This window comes from Lynx rufus, unplaced genomic scaffold, assembly GCF_022079265.1.
Source record: "Lynx rufus isolate CCGP_SWC_20201006 ecotype Redwood Valley unplaced genomic scaffold, mLynRuf1.p SCAF_1, whole genome shotgun sequence".
NCBI lineage: Eukaryota > Metazoa > Chordata > Mammalia > Carnivora > Felidae > Lynx > Lynx rufus.
The window spans coordinates 101,015,621-101,038,726 of record NW_025814823.1 but is presented as its reverse complement, the minus strand read 5'-3'; the positions used below and the strand labels follow the sequence as shown (position 1 = coordinate 101,038,726).

The following is a 23,106-nucleotide window of genomic DNA, read 5'->3' as shown; positions in this document are numbered from 1 at the left end:
TATGCAAGGCCACCAAGAGGCTCTTGGCATCTCTCTAGTGGGAGAGAGTCATCTGAAGCGTGCAGTGACAGCGTATCCTCCCCTTGTAACCAAGAGCGATTCAGGCACAACCACCCAGAAAAACTCTGTCGTGGAAACTGGGTCCTGGCTTCCCAGAGCCTCCAGCTACCTGCCTGCACAGAACCCACCCTAAGATTAAAGCTTACAGGGGTTACAAGGTATTATTCATAAAAAGGAGAGTAACAGCCGCTGTTTCTGTGATGTAACATGTCTCAAACGGATAGCTCATCACGGCGAATCCATAACCCTCAGGTGAGGTCCAGCTCTGCTCTTCCTTATCTTCCCAGCTATGCTCACCTGGGTCATTCCCATGCCTGTCAATTGTTCAGTGTCCCGGCTGAACACCTGACCTGTGCCATCCCTGCACCTGCCCTGTATGGTTCTCTTCGGATTAATGACTACATGAAATATTCATCTGAGGCCTTTAGCCTTTTATGTTTAAAAACAGAGAGAAGTTGGCACTGCTCTATCTTTTCTTTTGCTTTTCCTGTCACTTAGGACAAGCGTTGTTCTTTCTTCCCTCAATAGTTCCACTTGCTCCTCTCAGCTGCAGAAAAGAGCCTCCTATCGCATTCTTTCACAAGCACACATTCTAATTTTCAAAGAAGCCGACACTTCATCAGAGGCAATTAATTTTTATGCACTTGTTCTCAACTTGATTCCATATATGGACTGGCCAGGCCCAACAAAAATTCAGTTTCTCTATGTCCTCAAAACCCAAAACTAAAGGCTAGGAATGCCATGAGAAAGCAATAAATCTTGGAAAGCAAACAAAAAGGAAAAAGTAATTCACAGAGCTGAATTAAAACATGGACAGATTTGCTTTACATCAGTTTTTACCTTTATACTAAATTTTCACTTCCTCGATCCAGAGAACCAATTACAAATACAACTTCATTAAAGCTAAAAGGACCAACTGACAACATATTTTTAATTTTAAACTTTCTTTATTTTAATCTAGAATGTTTGACTGTTGATATATTTTGCATCTCGCCCAGAAGTTCTGACAAAAAAAATATCGAGACATAAATTTATTTAAACTGCATTTTATTGACTGAGGATCTAAACACATCTTACCTGTAAATATGTTTCCAAACCTTGTCGTCGTTGCTCCAAGACTTTTGGGACCCAGTTCCTAACATGTTTAGAAGGGATTTCTGGAGTTTTTATACATTTCTTAAGCTATAAAGATAGAAACAAACAAAAATACAGAAAAATGTCTCAATTATAAAGACATTATTTGAGGGGGAAAGGCAGTAAAAGAAAATGAGCCACAACTATCTCCAATAAAAAAGATACAAGAAAGTATAATTACAGTGAAATTTCGGTAACAAATTCTTTACTTGGCTTTCCTAAGTGTTTAGGTTTCGGGATAAGCGTTTAATGGTTTTGGTAGATTTTGCTATGCTTGTATATCACTGAGTATTTCAGACTGGATTACTTTTTTCCAAAAAATTTAAAGCTCAGTAAATGCATTATAATGGAGGTAAAGACATTTATAATCTTTTTAAATTTATTTTTTAACGTTTATTCATTTTTGAGAAACAGAGAGCACAAGCAGGGGAATGGCAGAGAGAGGGGGAGACAGAACCTGAAGCAGGCTTCAGGGTCTCAGATGTCAGCACAGAACCCGACGTACGGCTTGAACTCACAACGTGAGATGGTGACCTGTGCTCAAGTCGGACACCCAACCGTCTGAGGCACCCAGGCACCCCTATAATTTTCAAAATCAATTAATATAATGAAATTTTGCTCAGAAGAAGTAAAGTCTTTCTACATATTATTTCACATAAAAAAGCAAAATAAAATGCAATGTTTCTAACTATCTCGCTGGAAATGACACGTAAACTAGACCAAACTACTTGGAGAGTTTCTCAAAAGGTCTACGATAGAATGAACTTAAGTTTTTTAAAACAGAGAGACTGATCCTTCCAATGCTCCTAAGATTTAGGTCCAAATTCTGTTCATGAAAAATCACGGTTCTCAGCTAAGCCTTTCCGGGCAGCAGTTTTAAGGGACAACATATATAAAGAAAAATTCTACTGGAACCTGAGTTAGCGCTGCCTGTGGGAGACTCATCCTATGACATCAACATCCTAACCTGTGAAGGCCACCTTACATGGCCAGGTACTTTGCACAGGGGTCTTTTTTTTTTTTTTTTAATTTTTTTTTAATGTTTATTTATTTTTGAGACAGAGAGACAGAGCATGAACAGGGGAGGGTCAGAGAGAGAGGATGACACAGAATCCGAAGCAGGCTCCAGACTCTGAGCTGTCAGCGCAAAGCCCGACACGGGGCTTGAACTCACGGACCCTGAGATCATGACCTGAGTCGAAGTCGGACGCTTAACCGACTGAGCCACCCAGGCGCCCCTGCACAGGGGTCTTAAAATGGAACAATTCTCCTCGACTATCCAGGTGGGCTCACTGAAATAATAAGATGCCCGATGAGAAGGAAGCAGGAGGCTCCGATTCAGAGAGAGCCTGGAGGATGCCACGTGGCTGGCTTCATTGACAGAGGGAGGGTCGAGAGCCCAGGGGACCTCGAGAAGCTAGAAGGAAAGGGAATGGACGCGCCCCTCCAGCCTGGGGATGCCTTGATTTTAGCCCAGGGAAACTCGTTGTGGACTTCTGACCACAAGAAGAATAAGAAAATAAATATCTGTTGTCTTAAGCCCTCAGTTGGTGCTAACATGTTAGAGCAGCAATATGAAACCAACACACGGACTCAAATGGAATGAAGTTTAGTGTTCTAATTAAAAATTTGGAAACCCTGCTGAGACTGTGTAGCGGGAAGCCAGACCTGGTGTTGGAAGTAAGAATATAGAGATTAAAGGGGCACCTGGGTGGCTCACTTGGTTAGGCGTCTGACTCTTGATTTTGACTCAGATCATGATCTCACACTCTGTGAGAGCGAGCCTTGCATCGGGCTCTGAGCTGACAGCGCGGAGGCTGCTTGGGATTCTCCGGCTCCCTCTCTCTCTCTCTGCTCCTTTCCAATTCTCATACACACTCTCGCCCTTGCTCTTTTGTTTTCTCTTGCTCGCTAAGATATAAATGAGTAAATAAACAATAAAAAAAGAAAAGAATATGCAGATTACGACCTGCTGAGTAAGGGGCATACGTCCTGAACACCTGAGCTCCCACTTTGGGGAAATGGACCCTATGGGCTTGCTGTGAATGAAGGCAAGGTTTCACTACACCCGCGGAGAGGAAAGAGAGTCAGAAGACTTGTCAGAGACCCCAGAAGCGGGGGAGGGGTGGCAGGTCAGGAACAAGCAGGAGACAAGACAGCAGGGTGACAAGCACCTATCACTGATCACTTTCAGCTGGTCAGGACTGAGGTCACCAAATTTCCGAGGGCTTGACTCCAAATGGTTATTTTAAAAGGTGCCAGGAAAGCCAAGTGGGAATGTATGGAGGGAATCCTGAACTCAGGTCCTTACCTAAATGTCCAGACTCTGGGTGTGAGCAGGGTTATCATACTGTTAAATGCCTAGACAGCAGCCTAGGAAATCACAATTGTCTTTCAAAGTTTCAAAAACTCAGGGGCGCCTGGGTGGCGCAGTCGGTTAAGCGTCCGACTTCAGCCAGGTCACGATCTTGCGGTCTGTGAGTTCGAGCCCCGCGTCGGGCTCTGGGCTGATGGCTCGGAGCCTGGAGCCTGTTTCCGATTCTGTGTCTCCCTCTCTCTCTGCCCCTCCCCCGTTCATGCTCTGTCTCTCTCTGTCCCAAAAATAAATAAACATTGAAAAAAAAAAAAATTAAAAAAAAAAAAAGTTTCAAAAACTCAGATAAACAAGTTTTTCTCCTCACACATTGCTCCTTTTTAAAAAAAATTTTTTTAATGTTTATTCGTTTTTGAGAGACAGAGAGAGAGAGAGAAAGAGAGAGAGAGAGGGAGGGAGGGGCAGAGAGAGAGGAAGACACAGCATCCAAAGCAGGCTCCAGGTTCCGAGCTGTCAGCACAGAGCCTGTCATGGGGCTCGAACCCATCATCGAACTGTGAGATCATGACCTGAGCCAAAACTGACTGAGTCACCCAGGTGCCCCCATATCATTTTAAATGGGAAGCTTAGTGAATGTCTTGAGCAAGGGCATGACTTAATATAAATTCACTTTAAGGAGGTCATGAGAGATTCCATAATCAAGCAGCACTATAATGGGGCTCTTTTTCCTGACAGAAACGCGAAGCACTCCTGGAGCGACAGCCGCTGTACTGTAACCAGAAGAGTGAAAGGCGCGTGCTAAAATAAAGACGGTAAAGCAGAAAGACCAGAAGGAACTTGGAATATGGATACTGCGGAATTGCAACATCAACTTGGAGCGTCTGCTTTTAGTTTTGTTGCAGTGTGAGAATCTTCTTGCACCTGTTTAAGAAACTTAATCAAGTTCCTAATATATCCAATGAAAAATACTCCTAGCACAAAGGAATCCATTGTTTAGTTTTGGTGATTCTAAGTCTCAGATGCCCCCGAGGCACTCACATAGAGATAAGATGTAGGCAGGTGGAAAGGAGTCTAGATCTAGGTGTCAGAATACGTTAAGTGGTACTGAGAACCATGAAACTAGATGACGTGACAGTGGGGTGTTTCTCTGTTGGCACAGATGGGAAAAAACTGCTGTGATGGCAGAATCTGAAGACAGCTCCCAAGATCCCTGCCCCTTAGTGCATGTGTGCCTACATAATCCCCTCCCATGGGGTCATATGGGATCAGTGAATGTAGGCAGGACAGCCGTTCCTTTGATGAAGTTACCTTTTATGAGACCCGGTCCTAGCACACAGACTCATGGCTTTGCCATGTTCCAACCACATGGCATAGATGCTGAGAGCTACCCTTGGCCAAAAAATCAGCAAAAAAAAAAAAAGGGGGGGGGGCCTCAGCCCCATGACAGCAATAAACCTACTTTCACCTAAACAAGCTTGGAAGAGGACCCTGAGCCCCAGATGGGACCATAGCCTTGGCCACACCTGGATGCCCACCTGGTGAGACCCTAAGCAGAGAACCCAGTACACCTGTGCCTGGACTCGTGCTCCAGAGAAACTCCCAAATGATACAGTTGTCTTGTTTTAAGCTGCTGAGTGAGTGGCAGTTCCTTACACTGCAATGGGACATGGCTACAATGGCAGAGATCTCTGATTCTGAGAGGCAGGGCAGAGAAGCAGGCAGGCACTGAGCAGGGGGTGAAACCGCACCTTCAGACAAGAAAGGGTTCCAAGAAGCGGGTACAGTCCGACTGCCCAGCCAGGCTGGGGAAGTCAAACAGTGGGTAAGGAGGGAGTAGGAAGGGATAGAGCAGAGCCTCCATTTTCAAGGAATTCTACCAAGAAAGGAGAGTAATGCGGGCAACATGGGAGGGAAGCAGGGAGGCAAAGGTATTACGTTAAATGGGAAACACTAGCACATGTTCATTTATTTATGAGACTGATACAATACTGAGGAACAAGGGAGAGAGAGAGAAACCATTTATGACTGTATGGGAATAAATATATATCTCATCTCTACACCATTTGAGGTATTTCTCAAACAGAGACAAAGCCAAAGATGCTCAAGTATTCTGTGGTAATAAATTTATTCGGTTACAATTTAAACCTCAGGAAACTTCCTTTAAAACTGTTGAATCGTGGGGCGCCTGGGTGGCTCAGTCGGTGAAGCATCCGACTTCAACTCAGGTCATGATCTCGCAGCTTGTGAGTTCGAGCCCCACGTCAGGCTTGGAACCTGCTTCCGATTCTGTGTCTCCCTCTCTCTCTGCCCTTTCCCTGCTCACTCTCTCTCAAGAATAAATAAACATTAAAAAAAAAAACTGTTGAATCGTGACATTTCTTACATTGTAAAATAGAAAATCAACTCCATTATCTGTCTCTCCTTTTTTTTTTTTAAATCTTGAAGATAGAGTACTGAAAACACTTTTCCTTTTTATTTATGTCAGGAGTATGGAGGAGGCCGATCATCATAGCTGCGGGGATCTGTGACAGCGTTTGTAGGTGAGTAATGAATTGCTTTAGATGAGGAGAGACAAACCCAAGACAATATGTTTCCAGCAGGGCTCAGCTGCTCACAAGATAAATACTCCTCTGCCACTCTATGGGATGATTAACTGTTCTGGCCATGCTGCGTCCGGCCACACGGCCTTTCTGATCCACACGGATAGCCACCAGATTCCGTGATACTGAAGGCACAATCCCCTCTGCCTGGAGTCATCTTTTTATTTTTATTATTTTTTTTAATTTTTAAAAGGTTTTTGTAAGTAATCTCTACGCCCAACGTGGGGCTCGAACTCACGACCCCAAGATCAAGAGTCGCACGCTCCAGCGAGTGAGCCAGCCAGGCACCCCTCCCTTTCCTCTTTATACCATTCAAAGAGTTTACTCAGACTTTCCTCCACACAGATGTCCCACGTATTCACTGGTGATAGTGCCAATCTTCCAGAGAAAGGAACACAGATACTTTCCCAAGCACCTAAACAAAGAGCTGGATATGTGACAAAAAGGTTAAGGAAAGAAGTGAGGAGCCTTTGGGGTAAAATTCAACCTTTCCCTCCACCTCGGTACCCGTCCGTCCTCAGGGTTCCCTCTAGAAGCACTACATGAGGCGCTTCATTCCTGGTGTGACCCCATATGGCAGCTTCGGGTTCTTTTGAAATGTGTACTTCATTAATTTAAATATAAGAATGTACTATTTTATTCAAGCCAAAAGTAGGCAATAACAAGAATGAGGACAGTTAATTTCGTAACAAACCAGCACCGTATTTCCCTGAAACCTCTGGGCCGGAACGGAAAGTGAACAGCTGAGAAGGCATGTAAAATATGCTCCCCAGTTGGCCATGCAGGGCAGGACTTTCTCCGCACGCCCGTGACCGTGGGCCTGGGGAGGCAGAGCTGTTCTCAAGGACCACCATTTAAAGTGGTAACTTGCTTGTCTACAGGAGATGCGGGCAGGTGCCACTGGGGCACAGGGGAAACTCATACAAGCCTAAGGCTCTTCCCATCGCCGCCGGGCCTCAACAGTAGCGAGGAATCCCCATAACTTTTTTTTTTTTTTTAAAGATACGAGGCTAAGAGTGAACAGAGAGGAACAAAGTGGGGGCCCGCTTGGGTTGCAGTGTGGTGTGCGTGCCGGTCCCATCTGGGACTACACAGCTACAAAGGAATTACTCGTGTAACCTGGGATGGAAATTACAGGGAACTGAACTCCCGCAATAGAAATGAGTTTTTTAGCCAAAACATTCCTCCAGTTAATTCATAAATATGCAGAATGTCCTCCAAACATCCCATTTGCCGACTACTTATTTAATGCCTAATACGTGCCCAACGCTAACAGGCAGGGAGGAAGATATGAAAGATAAGATACGGTCCCGACGTGTATAAAACCCCCAAAAAAGTGTCTTCTAGTTAGACAAGACTTAGAGACAAGTAAATTTTAATGATCTCTTACATGCTTTAAATTTAAGCAGAAACGTCTACTCTAAAGGAAGACGAGGAGGTGCCTGGCTGGCTCAGTCAGTACAGTATGTGACTCTTGATCTTGGGGTCATGAGATTGAGCCCCACGTTGGGCAGAGAGATTACTTTTAAAAAAAAATAAAATAAAATAAAGGAACAGCAATTCCAAGAACAAAGACCTGAGGGAATAAAAGAAACTCCCAGGAAAGAAGGAGAACGTGAAGTATTTCAGTTTGGTTTGAACAGATCAGAACACAGAGGGAAGGCCATTCAGCACGGCAAAGACAGACAGCGATCTTCTTACACGAGGGTGAGTGGGGAGACTAATTGGCTGCCACCGCTGTTTTCTCATGAGAAAGTGAGAAATAAGGTCAACTAGAAAAGGAGTTTGTGGTTGACAGACTAACGGTTCCCTCCTGCAAAAGATGTCCATGTCCTGACCCTTAGAACTTAAGACTGTGTCCCCTTACCTGGCCAAAGAATGGGCTTAAGTCAAGCATCTTGAGCTGGAGACATTATCCTGGGGTATGCAGGTACGGCCAATGGAATCTCAAAGGAGAGGCGGAAGTGTCATCATCAGAGAGGGTAGAGGCAGAGACAGCAGAGGTGATGATAGAAACAGAACCCGCAGTGACCGACCGTACTGCTGGCTTTGGAGATGGAGAGGCCACAAGCCACAGACTCTGAGCAGCTTCTGTAAGTGAGAAAAGGCGGGGAAAGGATTCTCTCCCAGAGCCTCCCAGGGGGAACGAGGCCCGCCGATGCATAATAAATGCGTGTTGCTTTAAGCCACTACGTTTGTGATGACTAATCCTCCCAGTAATTGGAAACTAATAGAGAGTTTAAGATAAGTGGTCGTGAGGGTCAATGTCCATGGTACGGTTGACAACACCGACCCATTTCAATGCGTTTGCGCCACAGAATGATGAAAATGGTGTTTTAGGGAAACTGATCTGTACCAGAGAAAGAATCAGAAGACAAGGATCAGAAATTGCTAAAGCAATACTTAGACAATTAGTAAGACTCTGGCTTGGGAGGGAAAAAGAGAAGAGGAAAATTAAATGGTGCACATTATAGAAATTTGGAAGACTGAATCAACGGGACTTGGTGACGCTCTGAACACAGGAGGTAAGAGAAACACAGATAAGACCCCTGAGGTTTCAAACCTTGTGGCTTCAGTGCACCTGATAGGCAGAGGGTGGGTGAGGAGGGGTGTCTAAGACATGCCTCTAAAAATATAACCACACAATAGGAACTGTCAGACTTCAAGAGGCACTGAGATCACCTGGGATCCTGATTTAAAGGGCAGAAAACTGGGGTGCCTGGGTGGCTCAGTCAGTTGAGCATCTGACTCTTGATTTTGGCTAGAGCCATGATCTCACGGTTCGTGAGCCCCACATGGGGCTCTGCACTGACAGCGGGGAGTCTGCTTGGGATTCTTTCTCTGCCTCTCTCTCTGCCCCTCCCTGACTCATGCTCTATCTGTCAAAATAAACAAACATTTTTAATAAACAAATAAATAAAAATAAAGGACGCATTACGGGGCTCCATCACGGAGATTCTAATTCAGCATGTCCCGGTAGTACACAGAATCTTCATGTCATTCAATACTGTTCTGTTACAGATGGTCCAAGGTGCACACTATGAAAAATACCAATCTAGAAAAGCTAAGAGAAAATGGAAGCAGATACTCATCACCACTCTGGAAGAAATGACTACTATTCAGAATCTGAGAGAGTGAAAACTGACATAACAGATAACATACACATTTAAAGCTTTTGTAAATTAAAATAAATATCAGGGCCAAAAGGTCCTGTGTGAAAAGTACTTTCAGCTAATGGCTAAAATTTTATTAGCAGGCCACACAAACTAACGGGTAAAAATAAATCAGACTCTAGTAGATAGACCAGTCCAAAAAAAGGGAATACAACTTCTTTTTTTATTTTTATGTTTCTTTTTTTTTTGAGAGAGAGACAGACAGAGCACAAGCAGGAAAGGGGCAGAGAGAGGGAGACACAGAATCTGAAACAGGTTCCAGGCTCTGAGCTGTCAGCACAGAGCCCGATGCGGGGCTCGAACCTAAGAATGGTGAGATCATGATCTGAGCTGAAGTCGGATGTTTAACCCCATTGAGCCACCCAGGCACTCAGGGAATACAACTTCTAAACAAACTTAAGACACACCAATGAAAATAGCAACAAGGCAACACACATTGTTTGCTAAAGTAAATAAATATAATTTTGGGGGGTAATATTCAAACACAATGAGATTTTGTGGTACTTTCCAACGTGCTGGCTGCATTTTAAATCTGCTATAACCATCGTGAAAAGAAATTTGGTAGGATATATGCAAATCCTTTGACAGAGAAAGCTGCTTTTTGCAATCTAGCATAAGGAAACCACCCTGAATATGGAAAATATTATATCTAATGAAAGCCATCAATAATTGGAAGTTTACCATATGATGCACACACAATGTCATTTAGTTTGTAAAATAATCCTATGACGTTAGTACTGTAATTATTCCCATTCTCCAAATGGGGAACGTGAGACACAGAAAGATCTTGTAACTTGCTCCATGAACCTGACAGCCAGGAAGAGGTAAAGGCAGACTCAGGAAAGTTCTGCTTCCAGAGCCTACACACTTAACTTCGACACCGTAATTACCACCATGCAGGAACATGGTTAGCCCAGCAGCATTTGCTTTACTAAAAAATTCAAGAAGAGAGGGGCACGTGGCTGGCTCAGTTGGTGGAGTAATCGACTTGATCTTAGGGTTGTGATTTTGAGCCACACGTCGGGTAGGGAGAATGCTTAAAAATAAAATCTTTAAAAAAAAACAAACAAACAAAAACTTCAAGAAAAGAAGGAAAACAGCCATTATGGTAGCAGAGTAGAAATATGTGTGGGTAACAATGGGTTATTTACCCTGTCCCCAAACCTCCTGCAAGGTTTAGCTTTATGGTGTGAAAAAAATGAAAAAACAAAAAACACCTTTTGAATGTTCCCAAAAAATAGAAAGAAATCCTGAGAAAAGTGTAAACGAATGGGATAATGTTTTTGTATAGGGGCGCCTGGGTAGCTCAGGTGGTTAAGTGTCTGACTCTTGATTTCAGCTCATGCTTCAGGTCACGATCTCCATGGTTCATAACTTCGAGCCCTGCACTGGGCTATGTGCTGACAGTAACGGAGCCTGCTTCAGATTCTGGGTCTCCCTCTCTCTCTCTGCCCCTTCCCTGCTCTCTCTCTCAAAATAAATAAACATCAAAAAATTTAAAAAAATAAAATTATAAAAAAAAACAATTATTAAAGTTTGGGAGAAGTGATAATCATTAAGAACTTTCTTTAGACAACCAGATGAACTGTGAAATGGGTAACAGTCTCACCTTCTGCCTCAAAATTAGCCCGACAATAAGCCAGGAAGCATTTTTGTCTGAGGCACACAGAAGAGCTATGCCCCTGTTATTCTAAAGATGCAAAGCACCTGTTAATAGCTCATTTATCATTTTAGAATTAACTTGGGGACACTGGCCAAACACTTTTAACAAGTGAGAAGGAAAAGTAAAATTTCAGAAAAACCAGGACACTAGCAGCACAGCAAATTGCACACAGCACAGAAATAGTTGAGGATTGCAAGAAAACTACATAATAGACTTGACTGAATTTAAAAGGAAAATATTTTCGATAAAAATGTAACAGCCAAGGTGCGCTGGGCTGGCTCAGTCAGTGGGGCGTGTGACTCACGATCTCAGGGCTGTGAGTTCGAGCTCCGTGCAGGGTGCAGAGATCGCTTAAAAATAAAGTCTTAAAAAGAAATAGCACTCGGAACACATCACAGAATTCAAATACGGAAACTGGGGTATCAGAATGTAATAAAAAGGTCAAGTTGTACCACAGGCAGCAGCGATCAGTAGAGCTTGTGGATTCTGAGTAAATTTTTGGCTGATTTCAATCCTTAACACAGTTGTACACTCAAGATGACAGATTTCTGTTTTTTGCACACACTACTACCATGATCTGTCCTTAACTAGCTTCTATGGTAACCTTTTAGCCAAATCTAATACGGTCGCAATGGGGCAAGTAAATCCGTAACTAAAACTCTGCCTCACAAAGCTATTTTTATCTCTATGTACCAGCCAGGATGTTTTAAACACACAAAATTGAGACGTTTGAGAATTTTTACTCTCTCAACTCTGGTATAGGCCTGATTATATGATTGTAAGAATAGCTAACCTTCTTAACTGAAATGCAGAAATTGAGACAAGAATCCCAGAAAACCCAGGAATTTTTTTCTGACTCTGAGTATCTAAGAACTGCCTATAATCGCTGGGGAGAAAATAAAATCCTGTTCGAGAAGAGCACGGGGGGAACGACCCTGCACTGGTTAGAAGCACGGCAGGCTCTCGCTCGGGGTGGGCCTAATTGGCAGTCACCCAGCTGTGCCTGGTGTGGAGCTGCTCCTGGAATATCTGCTGGGGACAACTGGGTTGTGTCGAGGTCATGGTGAGCTAGGAGGTTAGGAAGGCAGCCTGCATGTGACAGGCGCCCTAGTCCGTACCCTGGGCATCAGAGGCTGAGCAGGGGGCTGAGATCTGGTTTTAATCTTAGCGTCAGAATTTATTACAGGAGGTGCCCAGCAGAAATCTCCCTGGGATCTGCTTCCGTGAAAAACAAGCAAACAAAAACAGAAGCCCTCGCAAAGGCACAGAGACCCAGAGTCCAGGTTTGTTCCTCTCTCAGACTCCTAGGTTGGAGCTTTCCTAAAAGCCAACAGCAACGTCTGGTTTAAATCTGTACCCACCTGCGTTCTTTCTTTTGGAAGTGAATCTGGATTTAACAAAATTTTAATTGAGGAATGACTTTTATGTTATCCCCTGCCATCCTAAGAGAAAAGTGTACAGAGGGAAACAGTTTCACTGATTTTTCAATAATATCCTGGTAAAGTTTATACTGAATACTCCATTCTCTTGACTTAAAAAAAAAGTGGGGAAATTCACTTTAAAAAAAATAACCAAAGAACTTTTAATATAGAGTAAGCACACTGTCACTTGATTTATGTACTGATAATTTCCAGAACATTTAAGAGGTCTTTAATAAAATTAAAAGAATAGACTCTTTCTTAACATATTCACTTAGTATCTTCCCATCTAACTTCTTAGCTAATAAAGTAACAGAAGTGAAGAAAATGAATTATGGCATACATTTACGTGTGTGTGCATATTCATGCATGTGTTTATATACTCATATATACATATATACATGTGTATATATATATATATATATATATACACACACACTATATATATATACACACACACATATATATTAAGGTAATGTCAGCACCCCAAAAATAATTTCTAGCCTGCAAAACATTAAATTTTGTCAGAAAATAAAAAGTATTCACTCTTCTCTTCTTTACCATTTCTCCCCAAACTCAGCCAGTCCTTTTGAATTCTTGTTTCTTTTATCTCAGACTTTTAATGAAATGAATCCAAGAACTCGAACGCCAGTCTTACAAAGTGGCCTTTACAATTCAAAAGGATCGTGCATGTTCTCCTTTTACATTTTCCCCAAATGCTCCTGGACACATGTGACATGCATATTACTTTTCCAGATACCTGTAAGTTGATTTTAATAAATTTCTCCCTGTAAAGTCATCATTTGCTTCTTTCTTTCCTTTTTGTAAAGCACATTAAGTGTATTTCATGGATGAAATAAGGCCTCAGTCTTATTCTTTGTGAACCCATAACACCCAAAGAGCTTACACCCTCACATCTATTTATGTAAAAGACCTTAACAGAAAACCCACCTACTCAAAAAGCACACCTTTAAGGGGCTGAATAATTTATTTTAAAAGGAAACCTCAGTCATGATAAAAGAAACTGTATTGTTCCAGGAACTGTTAATGCTCACAGAAAACACAGTCTTAACCTTACAGCATCTAACATACAAGGAAAAGGGAAAAAAAGTTACCTTTTTGTGCAAGGCATGAAATTCGCTGTACCTTTTTTCAACAAAATGTTTTCTTCCATTCATTAGTACTTCTACCTTAAACACCTAAAGAAAAGAAATTTAAAAAAAGATTAATTCCACCAGTTCAAACCCCTCAGTTGTCTGATGTGGTAAGTTTGTGACCATGATATATTTCATCCCTTTAATTACAGTAGCTGAGCCCCCAAAACCCAGAAGGCTCAGGAGACCCTGGTCCAACAGCACTGATTAATGAGCATTCCAGCCAAATGCTTTAGTTAGTACCAAGTGAGGTCTCCCTGTAACATGTCTAAAAACAACAGAAACTTAAATGCATTCGGATGCTCCTTAAACTTTTAAAATCAGAGCACATTCCTCCCTTAAAATTATTTCACCAATGAGTATGATGGTATTGAAACAAATTGTCTGACAACAGCGAGAGTCTGGCAGACACAGCAGGCTGGAGCATTCCATTACGGGTGGGTATTTCGACGCCCGGCCATGCTGTGTCACCTAGAAGACAATCAGGCAAACAGCAGTGCATTTTAGGTTAATTTCTTCCTAAGCTGCATATTCATCTCTAGCCTCAGCTGGGCTTATTCCGCTGTTTGCAAAACAGGGAAAACGTAGTAAAGGCTCATTTTCCCTGCATGATGCCAGTGACAGCTTGCGTTCCTACCTCCAGAAGGTTGAAAGGCCAGAAGAAAAGGCTCTCTGGGTGCGCTAATTAGTAGGCACTAACATGACATTTTCTTGATTCTTAGGTCATTGGGGTCAAGACTGGGAACAAGGGATGAGAGATATTGTGAAATCCTCATGAAAACACAATGTTAAGGTGGGGTGGGGGAAGGATGCTTGGCAAGAATGGAAGAGAAGGTGATCTGTTATTTTCAAGAGTTTGTCTTGAACTCCTGTTCTGCTGAGCGAGATGTGGTCAACACCAAGATGAAGGAACACTGTTCAATTACTTAGTAAGCCTATTTCCTCTTTCAGTCACCCTTCTGGAAAAAGCTAAACTTGAGGTCACAAGACACGAAAGAGTGTTAAAAGCATGCTTACTTTAACCCTAAAGAAAACTACTTAACGGTAGCACATGAAATATGAGGTCACAATGCCATGATTATGAAATCAGATCCCCTCTGGCTCTGTATTTCTACCTTATATGTATTACTTATTTGAAAAGACAAAATTAAATCACCAAACATAAAATATTTGTATATTTGTACTTCTTTGAATCAGAAACAAAGTCGTCTGTTCTTTGACTCTGTTTAAGAAACGTGCTTTTATCAAGCAAATGGTAAATATTTATGAATTTAATCAATATTTTATACTAACATTTGGTTTTTCAGGAAACCTCCCCAAATATACTTTTCTTTGGTCAATTAGTGAAAATAGAAACTATTTTCTTCTCAAAACATATCCATATGCTTCAAAGTCTCATATATATGTGTATTATTTTTTTAGAAAAAAAATTGGTTACTAATTCAATAAAGAAAATTCTTTTCCTTCAAAGATGCTGCCAGGAATCCGATGAGGAATACACCCTGAGAAACACAAACAAAAGAAGCACAGCTCCCATGTCCGGGCTTGGTTAATAGGATGCAGAATCCCTTTCTAGTGTCAGGTCCCAGAGTTAAAGCAGGACAGTGTGGAGGCAATAAAAGTAGTTTCCATCTGCTGAACTGCATGAGACAATTGAAGTTATATTCTGAGTCCAGTTACATGAGGCTTCATCGCAAAACCTACCATGGTAGATAAAGAACGGAGGGGTTGGTGGAGGGAGGTGGGTGGGGGGTGGGCACTAAGCAGGGCACTTGTGATGAGCACTGGGTGTTGTATGGAAGTGATGAATCACTGTATTTTACTCCTGAAACCAGTATTGCACTGTATGTTAACTAATCAGCATGTAAACAAAAATTTGAACACCCAAACCAAAAAATACCACTTTAATTGGCATGTTTGCTGCTGGATACACAGAAGGAGAGTGTTGAAGACTCAGAAAGGCTCAACCTACTGGGTCAGCCCTCAGGGTCACCCCTCTTGAAGGCCAGGGATAAGACACATCACACAGTGGCTGCCTCATGGAATGTCATCCCTTCTATCGACCAGATGGCTCCATTACTAAGTTCCACAGTTATTTTTCAGTCAGTCAGTTCAGGGGGGCGCGAGGGTGTGGGTGGGTGGCGGGGCGGGTGGACACACACACACACACAAACACACACACACACAGACACCGTGTGTGGTACATTTTCATGCCACTATTTTTACCGTGTTGCCATTTAAAAAACGTACAATATACCTAATATCGTTAGGGGTTTTTCTTTTAAATTCTGGGAAAATATCTTGGAAAGGAAGTTGGTTAATCAGAATTTCCAGGCCGATGTGAAGAAATGGCATCAATGTCATAAATCTTATTTTTCGGCGGGCGCCTGGGTAGCTAAGTCAGTTGAGCATCCGACGTGGGCTCAGGTCATGGTGTTGTGGTTTGTGAGTTCGAGTGCACTGTGCTGACAGCTGGGAGCCTGGAGCCTGCGTGGGATTCTGTGTCTCCCTCTCTCTCTGCCCTTCCCCCACTTGCAGGTGTGTGTGTGTGTGTGTGTGTGTGTGTGTGTGTGTGTGTGTGTGCATGCGCTATCTCTGAAAAATTAACATTAAAAAAAATTTATTTAATCTTATTTTCTTGAAATCCATGGCAGCACCCCCCACCCCACTCCTTTTTTTTTAAGAGTTTCTGATACATGTTGTCCCTGCTGCCTGGAAAATCTTTTTCCCTGCTTTGTTTTCCTGGCAAACTCCTCAAGCCTGTTACCTGCCTCTAGGGTTGGGACAGCACAGGCAGAGGCTGGGAAAGCAAAAGCGCAGGATTTGTTTGATTCACTCATGTCTTTAGCAGATATTTACTGAGGGGCTTGAGGGACTACAATGTACCCAGGGGTTGCTCTAGGCTCTGAGGATTCAGCAGTGAACAAAAGGGACAGGAGCTCAGGCTTCACGGCACATACAGCCTATCTGGTGAGGAAGGCTGACTATAAACATATGAATGAATATGGTAAGGTCAGGAAATAAGCACGTGAAGAACAAGGCATCAGGGTAATGAGACACAACTGAACAGGGTGCTGTTTCAGACAGCATGCTCTGAGAAAGGTGAGAGCTACAGCATCTGGAGAGAAATACCAGGAAAAAGGTGAATGTGGCTGCCTCTGGAATTTCAGACTAGGAGTAGGTGGACAAGGACTTTTTTTTTTTAATTTCTGCTTAAAAATTAAAAAAAAAATTGTTTTTAATGTTTATTTTTGAGAGAGCCGAAGCGAGTGAGAGAGAGAGAGAGAGAGAGAGACCCAGAATCCAAAGCAGGCTCCAGGCTCTCAGCTGTCAGCACAGAGCCCGACACAGGGCTCGAAGTCACAAACCATGAGATCACGACCTGAGCCAAAGTCAGACGCTTAACTGACTGAGCCACCCGGGTGCCTCTCCCGCAATTTTTTAAAGTTAAAGTCTAGGGCGGGGTGATTTCCACTTCTGTTCAAGATGGCGTAACAGGGAGTAGACTGACCCTCCCATGTGGAACAACTCAAAACTGGGCAAAATATGTGGAAAAGATGGCTCTCAAGACATCAGACACGAGGAAATGAAGAAAAGTGAGACACAAAAGAAACAAAAAGGAGCCCTATGGTTACCCCAAACAGAGCCCTGAGGTCCCCTGAGTTAGGGTGCAGTTGGTGGGTGTGAGGGGAAGCAAGTTCTGAGGACAGGATGCTGGACAAGAGTGAGGTGCACAGAGAGGACTCCTGTGACCTGCCAGTCGTCTCTCCCTCCAACATTCAGCTGAATCCTCCCCAAAACAAGGGATTGGACACGTTTACCAAAGGATGGGAAGACACAGTGCTCAGAGCTGACAGACAACTGGGCATACAGCCTGTCCCCAAACGTCAGGGTAGAAAACCTCATAATTCTTGAGGCACTAGTTAGAGTTCTCAAAAAGGTCTTGCCTCAGCAGTGGGACAAAATCAACTGTAGACTAAAGGCTCTTCTAGTGCAGCATAAATAAACAAATAAAACAAACAAACACAAATCCCAAAAAACAACATTAAAGGCAATGCCTAGAGAGTACGAACTGTTTCCAAGTAACTTAACCACATGCCAAGACAAAGTTCAAGAATATTTTTAGGAATATAAAAATAATAGTACCCAACAAGATAAAATTTACAGTGCCTGGCATCCAATCAAAAAGAAGCAGGAAGATACAATCATAATAAGAAAAACCAATCAAGAGAAATTGATGTAGAAATGACAAAGATGATAAAATTAGTAGACAAACGGATTAAAATCATTATTATAAGGTAATTTATTACATTTAAGTATCCAAAGGAAAGGGTGAGCATATCCATGGAAGATAATAAAAACACACACAGCAAGCCTGGGTTCCACTGATGAAATCAACAATGTCTTTGCTTATCACAAAAATACAATGGATGGGATTTACAGCAGATTAGATATAGCAAAAGAAAAGGTAAGTGATCTTAAAGATCCACCAACAGCAACTATGCCAAATGAAAAAGAGAAGGGGAAAAAAACTAAAAAACAAACAAAGCTTCAGAAAACCATGGAACATCCTGAAACAGCAGAATGTATGTATACTTGGAGTCCCCACAGGAGAGGAGAGAGAGGAGACAGGGCTGATGGAAAAGACAAATAAATTTAAAGAAATCACGACCAAATATTTTCCAAATTGGATGGAAACTATAGCCCCAAAGATCCAACAAGATCAATGGATCCAACTACAAGAAACATGTGAAAAATAAAAAAAATCTAAGGCAAATCATAACCAAATTCCTTAAACCCAGTAAGAAACAGAAAATCTGAAAAGCAGCCAGAGGAAAAAAAAGAGACATTAAGTAGAAAAGAAAGGTCAGTCTGATACCAAATTTGTCAAGTATTTCTATAAATAAACAAATAAGAGTGAGTCAATGCACATATACTCATGTTTTTAAACATCATAGAGGGGCGCCTGGGTGGCGCAGTCGGTTAAGCGTCCGACTTCAGCCAGGTCATGATCTCGCGATCCGTGAGTTCGAGCCCCGCGTCGGGCTCTGGGCTGATGGTTCAGAGCCTGGAGCCTGTTTCCCATTCTGTGTCTCCCTCTCTCTCTGGCCCTCCCCCGTTCATGCTCTGTCTCTCTCTCTGTCCCAAAAATAAATAAACGTTGAAAAAAAAAATTTTTAAACATCATAGAAATATGTGCTACGCGAAGACACCTGGCAGGGACAGGAATGGTGGTGTCCTGAGGTCTTTACCCTCAACTATTTGGAGGCTGTGCCCCTGTCAATGGAATCAGACCAATGATCTATATAAAAAGCATACAACTCTGCAGAGTACAAGGTGCTTTTTTTATATTACCTCCTCCTACCAGGCTCTGTGCTCACACTACCCCCTCGATCTCTTAATACTGTGGTTCCAAATGTTAGCTTGTATGGTTTTTTCTAAAAAAAAAAAAAAAAACACACAAAAAAAATGTACTGACGGGGGAAAAGTTTCAAAAAGTTCAGACTGTAAACTTAAAAGTAGAAGTTTCTTACAGAAGAGACTTGTATAAGTCCTTGCCAATTCAAGAGGGATCTCAAATATCCTTTCAGAAGTTGTCCACATACATATAAGCTCTGTAGGTACCCATGTATATAGAAGGTGTTTTATTCTCTTACACACTGGAGCCCCATCACACAGTTGTACTACTTCTACTATTTTTATTTTTTACCTTATTTATTTAATACATGTTGAATATCTTATCAGCACATTTTGAAACACCTAATTCTCTAATGGCTACATAGTACTCCTACGTATAACTGTTACCATACTTTAATTAGGACCCTGTGGTATATACTAAGTTACCTAAGTACTAAGTTACAGTACAAGTTACTGTACTATTCTGTCCCATATTTATTGTGTTTATATATGTATATGTTTATATGTGTGTCTATATGCATGTTTATGCAGTTGACCCTTGAACAGTGCAGAGGCTAGGGGAACCAGCCCTCTCCCCACCCCACGCAGTGAGAAACCTTATATAACTTCTGATTCCCCCAAAACTTAACTACGAATGGCCTACTGTTGACTGGAAGCCTTCCTGATAACACAGTTGATTAACATATATTTTGTATGTTATGTGTACATTATACACTGTATTCTTATAATAAAGTAAGCTAGAGAAAAGAATATGTTATTAAGAAAATCATAAAGAAGAACAAATATGTTTAAAGTACTATACTATATTTATTAAAAAAAAATCCAGATATAAGTGGACCCATAGTTCAGACCCATGTTGCTCAAGGGCCAGCAGTATATGTTTAGGTATATTTGTACATATATGTATACATATATAAAATAATGTATATATTATATATGTACTTGTACATATATATTATACATATTATATATAACATAATACATAATATACAATGTATGCATTATATGTGTATCTATATTATAAAATATATGTGTTATATAACATTATATAATCCACATTATATGTATACGTGTATATTATATATGTACACATATATGTACATATGGAATATACGTATACATTTTATAACATATGTACATATATTTTATATGTATTAATATATTCCTTATTTCGGTAAACAGACTTACACACAGAGACGAACACAAGATAAATTACCAAAAATTTTGCCAAATTTACCCCCACTTATATTTACTAAGTTACAAACCTGCTAAAAAGATATGGAATATATGGAATACATATAATACATATATATATATTATATGTACATATATAGAGAATATGGAATACGTAGATACAATTTTAAAGACACTATTTCCATTCCTAAGTATGGTATGATTACATGTTAGAGGCAATTTTCTTCCTTTGTGATAGTATCTCTGAAATTAAACTAAAGTCAAGGATAAAATATTTCAAAATTTGGGTGCACACCCGATTTTCCAGGAACTTATTTTAAGAAATAAAATAAACTTTGGCACAAAAACAGACACACAGACCAATGGAACAGAACAGAAACCCAGAACTAGACCCACAAATGTATGGCCAACTCATCTTTGACAGAGCAGGAAAGAACATCCAATGGAAAAAAGACAGTCTCTTTAACAAATGGTGCTGGGAGAACTGGACAGCACCATGCAGAAGGTTGAAACTAGACCACTTTCTCACACCATTTACAAAAATAAACTCAAAATGGATAAAGGACCTGAATGTGAGACAGGAAACCATCAAAACCTTAGAGGAGAAAGCAGGAAAAGACCTCTCTGACCTCAGCCGTAGCAATCTCTTACTCGACACATCCCCAAAGGCAAGGGAATTAAAAGCAAAAATGAATTACTGGGACCTTATGAAGATAAAAAGCTTCTGCACAGCAAAGGAAACAACCAACAAAACTAAAAGGCAACCAACGGAATGGGAAAAGATATTTGCAAATGACATATCGGACAAAGGGCTAGTATCCAAAATCTATAAAGAGCTCACCAAACTCCACACCCGAAAAACAAACAACCCAGTGAAGAAATGGGCAGAAAACATGAATAGACACTTCTCTAAAGAAGACATCCGGATGGCCAACAGGCACATGAAAAGATGCTCAACGTCGCTCCTCATCAGGGAAATACAAATCAAAACCACACTCAGATATCACCTCACGCCAGTCAGAGTGGCCAAAATGAACAAATCAGGAGACTATAGATGCTGGAGAGGATGTGGAGAAACGGGAACCCTCTTGCACTGTTGGTGGGAATGCAAACTGGTGCAGCCACTCTGGAAAACAGTGTGGAGGTTCCTCAGAAAGTTAAAAATAGACCTACCCTATGACCCAGCAGTAGCACTGCTAGGAATTTACCCAAGGGATACAGGAGTACTGATGCATAGGGGCACTTGTACCCCAATGTTTATAGCAGCACTCTCAACAATAGCCAAATGATGGAAAGAGCCTAAATGTCCATCAAGTGATGAATGGATAAAGAAATTGTGGTTTATATACACAATGGAGTACTACAGGGCAATGAGAAAGAACGAAATACGGCCCTTTGTAGCAATGTGGATGGAACTGGAGAGTGTGATGCTAAGTGAAAGAAGCCATACAGAGAAAGACAGATACCATATGGTTTCACTCTTATGTGGATCCTGAGAAACTCAACAGGAACCCATGGGGGAGGGGAAGGGGAAAAAAAAAAGAGGTTAGAGTGGGAGAGAGCCAAAGCATAAGAGACTCTTAAAAACTGAGAACAAACTGAGGGTTGATGGGGGTGGGAGGGAGGGAAGGGTGGGTGATGGGTATTGAGGAGGGCACCTTTTGGGATGAGCACTGGGTGTTGTATGGAAACCAATTTGACAATAAATTTCATATATTGAAAAAAATAAAAAATAAAAATAAAAAAAATTTTTTTAAAAAGAAATAAAATAAACTTAAGCTAAAGAAAGACTTAACCCACATTCCAGGTGGTACAGTCTCTTGCCTTCAGAAATTTGTACTCTACAAAGTTATTCACTTCCAATGAAAGCAAAAATAAAGCTTTTCCTTTAACATGCTAAAAGTATCTAATAAATAACTTAAAACCTTCCAAATACAGATGGGGACTGTATACACAAATAAAGCTTACAGTCCCGTGTTCCAAGTTGTCTGGGTTACAAAATTGTTATGCTGAGGGGCTCCTTGGTGGCTCAGTCAGCTAAGCGTCAAACTTGGGCTCAGGTCATGATCTTACAGTTTGTGAGTTCAAGCCCCATGTCGGGCTCTGTGCTGACAGCTCAGAGCGTGGAGCGTGCTTCGGATTCTATGTCTCCTTCTCTCTCTGCCCTCCCCCACTTGTGCTCTGTCTCTCAAAAATATATAAATGTAAAAAGTAATAATAAAAATTGTTATGCTGAGAACATGAGATACACACAAATGGCAAGTACCTGCTTCAAATATGACTTTTCTTATATATGTTTTAATACTTGCTCAGTTAGAAAAACATGGCCCAAATATTAACTCAGGGTTGAAGTCAACTCTGGGTTTGAAATATTTTTTTTAATGTTTCATTATTTATTTTTAGAGAGAGATTGTATGTGTGAACAGGGCAGGAACAGAGATAGAGGGAGAGAGAGAATCCCAAACAAGCTCCACACTGTCAGTGCAGAGCCCGATGAGGGGCTTGATCTCATGAACCACGAGATTATGACCTGAACCAAAATCAATAGTCTGACACTTAACCAACTGTGCCACCCAAATGCTCTGAAATATTCTCTTTCTTGACTTGAATGAGCAAGAAAGAAAAAATAAATTTAAGCTTTCTTTTTTTAATGTTTATTTTTGAGAGAGACAGAGACAGAGTATGAGTTGGGGAGGAGCAGAAAGAAGGGAGCCACAGAATCCGAAGCAGGCTCCAGGCTCTGAGCTGTCAGCACAGAGCCCAACACAGGGCTTGAACTCATGCACAGCCAAGTCATGACCTAAGATGAAGTCGGACACAACCGGCAACCCAAGAAAGATAAAATTTAAAAGGCTGTTATTAACTTTAAAAAATTACATCTCTAAAAAAGCCATTAATTGTGTGCCTGTTGGGGGCCTGGCTTATAGCAGGTATGAAATCACCCGACAGTTTTTTATGAGTGAAAGATGGTACTAAAC

General features: G+C 41.5%; 1 protein-coding gene across 1 annotated transcript in view; it reads right to left on the bottom strand.

Annotated features, from left to right (window-relative positions):
- Positions 1-23,106, bottom strand: part of SNX24 (sorting nexin 24) — a 159,720-nt gene that overhangs the window by 57,322 nt on the left and 79,292 nt on the right. The window contains exons 2-3 of the mRNA XM_047083835.1: positions 13,478-13,561; positions 1,138-1,242 (exon numbers count right to left, since the gene is read on the bottom strand). Coding sequence (XP_046939791.1) covers positions 1,138-1,242; positions 13,478-13,561 — 189 coding nt within the window. The remainder of the gene's footprint in view (positions 1-1,137; positions 1,243-13,477; positions 13,562-23,106) is intronic.